The sequence below is a fragment of the Protopterus annectens genome, chromosome 10.part0 (assembly GCF_019279795.1).
Source record: "Protopterus annectens isolate FY-2018-M chromosome 10.part0, PAN1.0, whole genome shotgun sequence".
Classification (NCBI taxonomy): domain Eukaryota; kingdom Metazoa; phylum Chordata; order Ceratodontiformes; family Protopteridae; genus Protopterus; species Protopterus annectens.
Genome location: NC_056744.1, coordinates 1,450,942,597 through 1,450,955,488, shown reverse-complemented (window position 1 = coordinate 1,450,955,488; position 12,892 = coordinate 1,450,942,597). Strand labels below are relative to the sequence as shown.

The following is a 12,892-nucleotide window of genomic DNA, read 5'->3' as shown; positions in this document are numbered from 1 at the left end:
AAATTTCCATCTCCAAATTTAGTGTGGTGGGTAGCATTGTATCAGATTTGTTTTAATACAAAACTTGTTAGATGTCTGTCATCAGTGAATGGTCAGATGCTAGATTGTCAAATGTATGTAGTTTGTGGGCAGTTGGTAGTTGTGAGGTGGTTCACGGTGGGGTGGAAATATCTTAAACTTCTGGCAGGGATGCACTTTAAAGTAGAAGGTTATTTTCATCTGCTCAAAGTTGTGCTGCAGTTGCTTAATGGCCACAGTTGTGATGTATGTTTTGCAGATTAGAATCTCATAGCTTGTACATTTTTCTTAGTGATGATGGTGGAAGTCCACATTTGCTAATGATCATGTCAAGTTCATTTTGTTATCTCTATGAACATTCTAGGAAAACAGATAAGTAGGCATGTGTGCTGCCTGTATTAGGTCTCAGTCCAGAAAGTGTTTGTGTCAGCTGATGGCATTTGTTTTTGAACTCTGTATACCCGAAACATTTCCCTTGGTGGTAGAAATGGTAATGAATAAAGTTGACTGTACTGTTAGGACTGTTTTTAATTTCTGTTATTTCCTACTAAGGAGCTAGTGCCTAATTAAGAATTGTTTCATCACTGTCCTGAACCATTGATGACTTTGGAATTTGACTAATTAACTAAGAAGCCTAAGACTAATGTGCATGTTATGGATTCCTGTGTGTGTTTTTATAGAGGGAAGTCTGGCAGTGTGAATTGAATGTGCAACAAAGAAAAGTAACATAGCCAAAGAATATTCGAGTTCTATGCACTCTCGTTGGTGGTCGGGCTCCCTCTAATGGCCACAGTACAAGAAGCAGCTTTTTTAATTGCTCCAGATGTTTTTGCGTTTCCAATACCGTGATAAGAATTGACCCCATTCCTGAGTCAGGATATGGTCGAAGTTTATGATAATATTGTTGCTGCAATTTTTGTTTGCCAAGAATGTTTATCTCAGCAGCTGCAATGTACCCAAAGTTACTTCCTTCTGCAGTTCATATGGTTCATGTAGTGGTAACATATACATATTCATGAAAAATCTTTTTTTTTAGTCCTGCTGCTCCTAATACTGTTGGAACTGTCTGGGTCTTTCTTCCACATTGCTCTAGTTTCTGCCTTCAAATCCTGGTACTTTATAACTGTCAGTGTACAAGCTTATAGTTTCTGCCTTCAAATCCTGGTACTTTATAACTGTCAGTGTACAAGCTTATAATCACTGTGTGTATCTGTTTCAGTAATTAATGCTACTTTTGTCTTTTTTATCTTAGACTACAATATCTGGTTTTCTTTAATCTCTTTTTTTAACTTTTGTTGATCCAAAACTTTGTTACTGTTAATGCTTTATGATTCATGTTTCCAGTCCTCCTCAGGTACTGCAGTGTTTACTTAATTGCCAGTGCAATGGTCTTGCCAGGTTATTATGCCTTTGTTTACAGACCATCAGCCCTGAGTGTATTGCATCCAGCAACAAGATGCACAACAGTTTCCAGTTAGGTTTTACAGAACATCCATTTGTCTTTCTCCCACTCTTTCAAACCAAATTTTATGTAGCCCAATATCTTGGGTCACCGATATTAGCCTTTCATCTTTTGGTTCAAATTCACTATTCCGTAACGATTCCTGTGTCAAATCGGCATGTGGCTGTTTTAGAAGTTTTCTGTACTTGCCATTATGTTTGTGAGCTTTACAGTTCGTTTGTATTCTTTCTTTGTTTGGCATGTTCAGGCAGTTTCAGTTGCTGTTTGATTATCATGTACGACTTGCTTGGGTAACATTACCACTGATTTCCGAAGTACTTCTGCTAAACTAAGTAAAGATGTCAAATTGAACTTCTTTACTTCATACTTTAGAACTTTTACTCGTAGCTTTCTGCTGTCTGGATGAAATTTTGTCTTTGTAAATACTTTGTACATATTGAACTGTTAACTTGTACATAACTAAAATGTGAACCGTGTTGTACATAACTGTAAAATGTTAACTGTAGTGTTTTTTATGCTTTTCCTTTGGGGTTGGTTATGGCTAAAAAGTGCTAACTGTCCAGACCACCTACGTGATTAACAAATAGAAATAAATACAAATGGAATAGAGCTATATGAATACAGTTCATCCTGTTAACCCACATCCCCCATCTTAGGTGGATGTGGTCTGGAAAGCCTTCATTTCCATAATGTATGCTGTGTTTATTTGGTTTATCTGTGTGCTGTGCTTTTGAGTGGCACATAGCAGATCTGGGGAATCACTGCTGAGTGTGAAGCATTACATATGAAGGGGTAAGGGTTAGGGCGTCGGAATGTTTTACATGTGAGCTACCAAAGTCCTTTCAATGTAGTCCTAACTGGTTTGAATATGGTGGACTACAGTCATGCAGATATATCATTATGTTAAGTCTGATGCTTTTATTTATCTGTACCCTGTGCAGTAGATGTCATTTGACAAGCAGCTTAACACTTGAAAATTATGGCAGCAGTTTAACACTTTTATCGGTAACTTGGGATAATCAATGTATTTATTAAAAAAATAAAGATGGCAATCATTGCTGGATATATGAAACCCGTACATTTGAAAGGTTTTGTAGATTATTTTGATCTGCAAAGGCCATGTTTTGTGATTTCCTTTAAAAAATGGATCTGAAGTTCTGTGATGGCTCCTTTCTACAGGGCGTGAGTATTCACAATGTGGCTTGACATTGTGCTACTCAGTTTAGTTGCTCATAGCTTCTCTATTTCCTAAGCATGACTCTGAAATTACATGGTTCTGTTGGCAAAAATTTTAAATGCATTTAGGCATGTCGCCAGTAACTAAACCGTGTGCGATTATTTAAATGAGAAGCTTTTTCCCCCTTGTCCTCTGTAGAAAATGAATTGTACTCTACTGTGATAATGAACTATACCCGATGACAGGGTAGTGGGGTGAGAAAGGAAAGAGAGGAGAGAGAAGCACTGTAGTTAATTCTTATATTATAGTACATTGCATCATGTAGTGTTACCACTGTCTGACAGTGTTGCTTGATACTCTTGATATTCATGGCCTGTATAGCCTCTGTTACATGAATGTGGTTTTGCTTGTTAAAATAGACCCAATTGCCCTTGGTTAAAAGGCTTGGTCAGACAGTTACTGCAATGTAAAGCTAACTTGCACACAGCAAACATACATGCAGTCTGATTTTAAATAATGTTTAAATATTTTTCCCCCAAAACAGGGCATGCTGCTATTAACAGTGAATAATTTTCTTTTGGTGAGGGCAGTATTTTGTTAAAATGCTGCTAGATCAGTTAACCTATTTTCTCTGTCCTGAAGTATGTTCTGAGAAGGCTTACTAGATGGTTATGTATTTTGTGTATTGTATTGTTCAGTTTCTGCTGGTAAAATGCTGTGAATGAATCAGGCAGCACTAAGCAGTTTTCTTTTTCTCCGCAGTCTAAAGACAAAATGATGAGAGGTTCTCGCAGAGGATGCGTTCGACTCCGCGTAAGTTATTTTTGAATTCTCAGATGATTCTCAGAAGCATGATGTTACTGTGCTGCTGTTGTACTGTTTACTGACCTTGAAATGCCTGACATACCTCTCAGAGCAAGTAATCTGGACAAAGCCAAAAATAACATAGGGACAAAGGGCCAAAAATAGGGACAGATTTTAAATATTCTTCATATAAAATTTGAAAGTCGCTAGAATAACATGTTTTACATTAATATATATTTTCTTAAGCATATGAAGTCTGAAACTGAAATGTCATTTTCTAGTGATTTCGATCCTCAATGATTTGCCAGAAACCAAACATTTTATGAAGCGTAGACCAAGAATATGAGGCAAAAATCTGGGCATTTGACACGAATCTGAAGAGGAGGTATGGTGCTTCAACTGACTTTTGATAGCCCATTGCAGTGGGTACCTGTTGGGATTTCCTGTTCTGGTATTCCTAGTCTGGCACATCGTAATCTGTAGCTGTAGTGATCAGGAGCATCTGCACCCTTGGCAGCTCAGTTCAATGTTTAATTTGCTTGGCTAGGAGGGTGTTACAGCCTTTGTGCTCCCCATTTCTTTTTTTCTTCTCACACAGTTTTGACCTTGATGCTCACGTATGTAGTTAGACAGTTCCCACATTCTTTGCTTAAGATGCAAAAACTTTCCAAGTCTTTTGCTGTCATCAGATCAGCAGATAGGTCCAGCACTGGCACTATCTTTAAAGGTTTTGGAAAATTCACAGTATATCTTGCTTTCCAGCCCTCAACAACATCAACGGGAAAGAACCTTGGGAGTGAAGGGACTGCCAGTCTTCCTCTCCTTAAATGACTTGTTCTTGGTAAGCCTCTCACTATACTTCCCATATCTGGAAATTGCTAGGTTCTTGTGTAACTTCCAGTGTATGATTAGCCCGTGACAAGTCCTCTCTGGTCTGAGTACAGAAGATTTTCCTCCATATGGTTGGAGTTAGTCTTGCTTTATATGTTGTTTCTTCCTTTTTACGGAGGCAGCACAGGCAGGATTGGCACTGATGGGCTGTGAAAGAAGCAGATGTAGATGTAAGCCACACAAATATCTGCATAACATTTGCCTTAGGGTGAATGCTGTCTTCACTGTCCTATTCATGCACCTGAGCATGAGGATGCTTTCCTGGGCAGTAGGGTGTCAGTGGGTGCAGAATCTTTGAACCCTCACAGAGTTTTTGCTGATGTCTGTCTCCTAACAGTGGGCTGTGAAGGGGAATGTTTGTTGTCCAACATTGTCAGTGTGGGGTTATGATTCTTTCAGCCCAACTTCTCATAATCCCTGAAATTGGATGCTTTGCTTTTGGGCTGGGGTGCTTACATTGGAATCCCTGCCCCCCAAGAAAGGGTTAGTGCACCAAATTAGTGAAGCGGAGGACAGTTTTATTCATCATTCATTCTCTGAAGAAGAAAAAAAAGTGAAATCAGAATTCTGCCTGTTTTTATTGGCCAGCCAAACCAAAATGTGCCAAGTCTGATTTTGGCATTGCTTCTATACTTTATATATGAATGTCTGAACCAGTCTGTTTAAACTATTATAGACAAGTCTGAGTTCTATAAAGTTATAGTACTTTTTTACCGTAATTTTTCATAAAAGTGATTGTGAACAGTCTCTGTTGTGCATAAGAATGGTTGAAGCATTTTGTATTGAGCAGTATTTACAAATCCTATCTTTTGCATTACCTTTATGCTCTTCATATTATTGGCCGAACCATATTGGGTTAATCTTATTCTTTTTTTTTTTTTCTTTGCATCTTTAGAATTTTTTTTGTAACTTCTCACCCATATTGTACTGTCCATTGCTGTTCTGAAGCAAAGGCATATAGTTTGGATGGGGTGAAGGAGCAGCCTCTCCAGGAGCACAGTGCTAGAGGGCAAAATCAGCAAATGCCAACCAGCATTCAGAAGTTAAAGGGGTCAGGACTGGAGCTTCTTGTCTGAAAGCCACTTGCTTGACTCATTTTTATTTAATTGTGTTTTTTTTTTTTTTTTTTTTTTTTTTTTGCTACACTGCTTAAAAAAATTGAGGGGCCCCATCGGGGAATGGCACAGGGCACCATAATTGCTAATTTAAGCTCTGTTGTGAGCTGCTCACCCAGGCTGTGCTTGTTTATTGAAGCATGCTTTTGCCACACATTCACATCCTGAGAAACTCAGTATGCTGGCTGACTCCCATGTCTACATTTTCATATCTGGGAAATGGAACATCTTGGAGAGCAACTTGTTTGTCGTTTAAAAAAAATGGCTTTGCTTTAGTAATGCTTTATTCAGCAGAGCAAGGGGAAGGAGATGGTGGATAATGATTTATTTTATTATGAGAAAAATTCCAGTGCATTTCCCCCTTTGCTGCTGAACAGTAGAACTTGTCCTCATCATACAGTTTTACCCAGGAGAGAGGGAGAGGGTTTCCAGCTCTCATGGTTTCATGGCAGTACAAGAAACTGTGCTATCACAAGCCATGGAAGTTCCCCTTTGTTTTGATGACCAGTGGCTTCTGTTTTAGATCCCTTGCTCCTGCTGGAACTTTTGATGTCTTAAAGGTTATTAAAGCTGATAGAAACTCTTAGTTGTTATATTCTTCCATGTGGAAGAAGCTTTCCAGCTCGCTGGAAGGTTATATGTTTCTGTGCAGTCAGTTTGTGTTATTTTGACCTACCTCAAGTCCATTGAATTGGGTTTTAAAATACTTCCTGATGACTACATGTCTTTCTACCATTTTGATGCATCTCAGTCCTCTGGAAATCAGGTCAGTCTTGGTAATAGCTTTGAAAGCAGTTTCTGAAACACATTTTACATATTTGCTTGCTTTTGAATAATCTTTTTTCCTGTTTGGGCCCTTACATTCGTGATTCTCATGCCTGTTCATCCACCATTCAGTTCAGCCGAATCTTTGATTATGTAGCTCATTTCTTTAAAGGTGGTACTATTGATGGCCATTGGCTTTCCCTGTAGGATTTTGGAGCTACAGATTCTAAATTGTGGTCAACTATGGTCATTCACTGTGCTTGGGAGTCCCTTAGGACTAACCCACATACTCTGCCAAAAGAGCTGTCAGAACTGTCCTTAAAGTAGTCCAACTGTTTCCTTGTTTTTAGATGTGGAATCCAGGGGAGGAAAAGCCCTCCATACCCATGATGTACACATCACCTCTGGCTCCTCCTGAGCAAGATTTGTGAGTTTTTGGGAGACAAGCCAGTTGAGGTCTCCTGCTCCAAGTAAGGAAGGTGGGGCTGTGGCTAAGCAGGACCTGTTCTAGTGAATCAATAAATTTGTTGTCCTTTACCATTGGGTGACTTGCTCCCTTTGACTAATGCCGTCAGTGTGTCACTGACCAATCTAGTTGGTGTGGCTGTTTATTTGAACCTTTTCCAACTTTTGCTTTGGTTGCGATTCCAGAAATGTTGGCTTCCTTGAGCCCTTGTTTATGAACCTTTCTCTTGCCTTTCCATCCACGGCACATCTACAGCCCTATTATCCTTTAGAGATTCTGTGAACAAGGCCAGAGATGCAGGATGCTATACAGCCTCAGTATTCCTTGATATCTGTAAGGCCTGTGACATGGTCTGTCACCCCCTACTACTGAACACACTCTCTGACTTAGGCTTCTTACATAACACAGTGAAATGGTTACAGAGCTACCTTGAGGATCGTAAAACGAGCAGTGAATTGGTCCAACAAACTCTCATCCTTTCTCCACAACCCTACTGGTATTCTTCAAGGCTCCATCCTCAGACCCCTACTCTTCAACATTTTCACTAACAGCCTTCACACTTCCTCCCACCCTGGAACACTCATTCGATATGCTGATGATTCCACCATAATCTGTACAGCTCAATCACTACCAGAACTGCTTTCAAAAATTCAGCAATCCTTTACTGCAGTCGAATCCTGGCTAAAAAGTTCCCAGCTCTTTCTTAATCCAACGATGACTAAATTAGTACTCTTCCACCCTAAAAACATCTCCCCTGTCACTGATCATTTCAGTATCTTTGCATATGACAACACTATCACAGAAAGTGCAGGAAACCAAACTTCTAGGAATTAATCATTGACAATAAACTTTCAAATACAAAGAAAACTAATCAAAAAACTGGAACTGTTATATAGGAACAAACATTTCATAACTACAGCAACCAAAGTTTCCTTATCAAAATCCTTTTTACTTCTTTCCAATCTTTACGGTGCCCCAATCCTCACTAGTTTACAAACTTCTACTCTAAGCAAGATGGAACAGTGCTACAATAAAGTAGCTAAGTTTATCAGGAATTCTAAATTTCACAGACATTACTGTAAACACTACTCGAACTAAACTGGCTTGAACTTCCCTACCAACTTGCTTTTATTCAGCAATCCACTTTGCAGAACCTTATTTTCAAGCCTACTGCCTGCCCTGCGCTAGCCAACTTAGTCACACCTTATACACCAAATAGATGCCTACGATCAGAAGACAAAAGTCTCTTAGCCGTCTCAAAACCCACCAAAAAAAAAAAAAAAAAACAAAACGGGTGACACTGTATTCATATTCTGTCTTTAAACTATGGAATCCACTACCTTTTGCTACCAGGTCTGTGTCTTGCCTAACCTGCTTTAAAGCCGCTTTAAAAATCATCTCAGAAGTACATGGCTGTGTTTCAGTATAAATCCTGCCTAATTCTCAGCTCTTCTTCTCGCACGCTAGCTTAATTTTCTTCTTCTGTCACATCACATTCCTTCACAGTCTACAAGATCCTAATGTTTACTCGTAACTCTCTCTCTCTGTTTCTGTACCATATTCTTAAGCTACTGCTCAGTCTGCCTCTGTTTTTCTCTGACCATCTTTCTGCATCACTAACTCTTCTGCTGTTGTTTTCCTAACTGAAACCAACATTTTATTTTTCAAGTACTGTAACAACCGATGTCATACATTGTACTACCAATGTACTACTTTTGTATAGTTTATCTACTCCTAGGCTATGTATATAGTGTTAGAATGACTAAAATTGTCTATGACATAACTCAGTAGAATTGTCCAGATGTGTAGTATATCTTCTAACCTAGTTTACGTTCTGTCATCTTATTTTTGTGTAGTATTCCTCATGTCACTTGTATTGTTTTTGGACTATAATATATTTGTATTGCACTGTGTGTGTTGCTTTTCTTCCCAGGCCTCTGCTGAAAATGGGTTTTGTAGACCCAGTTGGACCACACCAGTAAACAGATTTCAAATAAACACTGTCCTGTGTCTAGAAGGCTTTTTCCACTGGTTGGAGCAGATGCTCTTTAAATGAATGTTGTTTTCCATTTTTTTTTTAATCTTTAATGTGTATCGGAGTACTGCATTGGGGTTGAACTTGGGAGGGCTAGATCTAGGTGCATTTCTGGCTTGGAGTTTTTTTTTTCTGATGTGCTTGCAAGGGCGAGGGGTGGACATGCCCCAAATGCAGAGGCTAGAGATTTAAACAGTTATGCTTGTGGATACCAGAAGCCGAAATCTCAACAGTTACCCACTGCAGGCAGCCTTCTCCCAGATAAAATAATGTGTTATGCATATGTATTTTTTTTTTTACTTTATTGTTTTAACACCACATTCAGAAGCATTGTACTGGCCTATTGTTTTTGTAGAAAAATTAGTATGTTTGTCTGAGTGTCTGCTGTAAGGTTTCATTATTGTGTACTCTATAGTGCAGAGTTTATACAGGTCGTAAAATGAAAAATAGATTTCCAGCAGTTAGCAGCTGCAGAAATGTTGTTTGAACTATAATTTATTTAAATCTGAAATGTCGAGTTTTAACAGAGTTTTTGTTGGAAGCCAGCGTTTCTGATGTACATTAGGAGGCAGGTAGCTGAGATATACTGCACATGGGGAAGTGTTTGAATTTACCTGCATGCATTGTAAGGAGCCATCAGTCATAATTACATAGCTAATGTATTTACAAGTGTGCCCAGACTTTTGCCTTATTGCATTTCACCTATTCTTCTGGAGTCATTGGATCTGTATGAGTCCTGCAGATAAAGTATGAGGGCAGTTTACCATTATTTAGTGATAATGCTTTGTTTTCTGTCCCTTTGTTGCAGTGAGCCTGGGTACTGTGTACTGTATCTGTTTAATGTTATACTTGATATACAAGTACTGCGGTTGACATCATAGAAATGCATTTGTAGACATATCTTGCATTCTTATGATTGTGGTACTAATTGCTGGATCAGAGCAGAGCATTTCAATGGGAGTAGGAGTTAAGAATACAGAGTAGCTCAAGCCTTTGAAAGCTGCTGTACAGCGTGTACAGTTTGAGAGTATCAGTTGTCCTTGGAAAAAATACAAGGTTACTGTGGTGGTATGCTTCTTGAGCTTTGCTTTTATGTTTTGGTAGGCAGACCAACATTTTCTTACTATGTCTATTCTTGTTGACAGAAGCTTGTGTGTTGTCCTTGGTGTTCATTACAGAATTTCCATAATGTTGTTTAGGCTTTGGAGTGCTTTTCTAGCCATCTCTGACAGAATGTTTCATAGAATGTCCAGATACTGTAAAGGTCAGTTTTAGTGTGAAAATAAAACTGCAGTGTGCTCTTTGCAGGTGATTGCACACTGTAAAATTGTAAGCTGATAAATATGTTTAAATTTCAAAGTATGCCTGCTTGACTTCAGATTTCTGTGGCAAGTCTTGTTGTAGACTTCAAAGCCAGGTGTAATTTGAAATTTGAGGATGCTCTAGTTGTGAAGTACGTAATACTCTCATTCAGTATACCTTATTCATTTTATATGTTTGATTTTTTTTTATTAATAGAATTCATTTCCACGTACTGGTAGTAATGGGAATGCTGACTCTTGGGTTCATATTCTTGTGTGGTAGGTAGTTATTCTTAGAATAGGTTGTGTTTCAACCTCACTTGCTTGGTAGCAAATTTAAGTATATTAAGGAAAATCCTAGTGTTGGTTGCTTTAGTAGTCGTAGGTTCAGAGTTTGTTGCCTTTTGGATTAAGTGTCCTTTCGTCTTCGTTTTCATTGTTATTGATTAAAATTAAGTTAAGAAGCTTTGAGTAAAACTGGCTGGTTCAGCGATCTGGTTGGATTCCCAGAACTTCAGCTTGCATTGTGTGTGGCTATTAAACAGGTTTACTTATCCTATAAAATTCTCTTCGTGTCCCCTTGGGCATAACCATTTTTATTTATGTATGTTTAATAAATGCTTAAAAAAATATATGTTGTTTAGTGCAGCTTAGAAACCGAAGTGTTCATGTAGTTTCCCACCGTAGATTTAGCCTTGATTAAATACTGGAGCACCCCATATTGTTAAAACCAGTGGTTTCATCTTGCATTGTCCTAGTCCACTTCAACACATCAATGATTTTTCAGTTTCTTGTACTCTAAATCTGAGTTCTTTAATGTACAACATCATCAACCCTCATGTGAACCTTACTTCACTTTGTAAGTTGTAAGGCAGTAGGTGATGACCTGATTGAAATCACTGTTGCAGTATTCCTGATTCACTGTTGCAGTATTCCTGATATATATGGGTTGTCACTGCTGCAGTATTCCTGACATATGGGTTGTCACTGCTGATGTCTGGCTGGGGTACCAAAGCTTTATATTCCCAAGGTCATATGTCCAACGCATGACCACAGTTCATAAGTGTAGGGGTATATAGACAGACGTATGAACATGAATCCTCAGACTATATCTCCTCCAGCCCGAATGCATATAGTGCATCTCTTGTACTGATTGCCATTTGGTCATTGGCATCTTTGCTTTCCTTGATCATTTATTCAGATAAGTGCCCTGTTGGGGAACCTTCATTTTTGCTTACAGTGATTTTGTTGAACATTGTTAGACGTCAGCTAGGAGAGGTAAGTGCGAGTGCAGTAGGCAGATTCTATGCAAGGACTTGCATACTAAGTGTCACCTCTGCCTAGGCCTGGAACACTGTTAGAAATCTTGCTCCATCTGTCATTCATTTTGTTCCCAAAACCCTTGAGTCAAGGCTTTCTTCTCTCAACACCTTTCTAGAGACTCAGCATCTTAAATGCTTCTCCCAGTCCAAGATGGCAAAGTTTGCATCCCCAAATGTTCCTCTTCCACCTAAGGAGAAGCTAAAGAGGTCTGGAATTGATCTGCAGTCCATTTCACTCCGACTTACCTGCCGACATTGCAGAACCCATGGTATGTCAGGTTTCCTGTCAGTTGCTTGTTACCAAGACCCCGTCAAAAGTCGGCATGGCTCCTGAGGCCTTGCAGACTGCTGATACATCTGAACAGCAACTCCTAATTTCCGAGGGATCTTATGTTGTCCTTCAAATACTGGTCAGGGAAGAGATTCCAGGCACTTTAATAGAGTTCACACAAGTGTCCAGACCTCAGTATTTGATCCAGGTGGATGTCATGCCCAAGAAACAAAAACTAAAGACTAGGCATGTGGCCTCCCCCTCAGCAGCCAGAGAAAGGGCGTGGATAGTTTTCTCATAGGGGTTTTCAAAGCTATTATGTCTTTGATATCTCCCTCCTTTGGGATTTCACAACCACAAGCTAATCCTCAAAACCCTGCCTTGGTATCCTAGTCTGAAGAATAATAAGACTATGATTCTGACCATTAGAGTATTATTCTCATCTGCATTCTCCTGGCCAAATCTCTTTGGATGAAGAAGACCCTCTGTCTCCAGATTTCCCTGTTGAGGAAACTTCTTCTGGGGAGATTATCCAGAACATGATGAAACATTTTAAATGGCAATACACTCAGAACTCTGATGTTCAGAAGCAGTGTTACAGCCCTTTGCAAATGGGCACTCCTGCCCCTTTTTCAACCTCTCTGGTTCTTGAGGCTTTCCAGGACTCACTCACTCTCTCTCTCTCAAGCTTCTACCCAGTGCTCATACCCTACTTACAGCAAAGATAGTAGGGCTATGGATAGATGGAAAAAGAAAGTTTGTACATCTTCTACCTTTATTTTCAGGGCAGTTAACTACCAAATACTTTGTCTTTGTCCTGCACACCTTGAGCAAATTTATGCTGGACACTCCTACAGCAGGGTCAAGGCAACAAATGCAGAATGTACTTTCTCAGGCACTCAGCCAAACACAGCATTAAGTGAAGTTTTGTTGCTTTAGATGCTACTTCTAGGGCAGCTGCCCCACTGGATCTGTTATCTGCAGAGATACATGGCTTCACAGTCAGCCTATCCCTGAAGATTTCAAACCAAAACTTTTACACTGCCCCTTGAACAAAGACTTACTGTTTGGCCTTCAGGCTGCCCATATGTTCAAAACTATTCAACACTAAGGTGGATTATGAAAGACTGCAGACAGATTCTGCTCTCCTCGGTTCTTATACCATAAGAACTGTCCATCTAAATCTACCTCTTTTTCCTTAGAAGGGATCCTAGGATTTCTCAGAAATCAAGAAAACATCTAGGAAAAGGTACTGTGACAAACCC

General features: G+C 39.3%; 1 protein-coding gene across 4 annotated transcripts in view; it reads left to right on the top strand.

Moving 5' to 3' along the window:
- OSBPL9 (oxysterol binding protein like 9) overlaps positions 1 to 12,892 on the top strand; it is a 2,070,592-nt gene that overhangs the window by 304,736 nt on the left and 1,752,964 nt on the right. For all 4 annotated transcript variants that reach the window (XM_044086075.1, XM_044086074.1, XM_044086077.1 and 1 more), the window contains exon 2: positions 3,420 to 3,470. In XM_044086075.1, the coding sequence (XP_043942010.1) occupies positions 3,420 to 3,470 (51 nt within the window). The remainder of the gene's footprint in view (positions 1 to 3,419; positions 3,471 to 12,892) is intronic.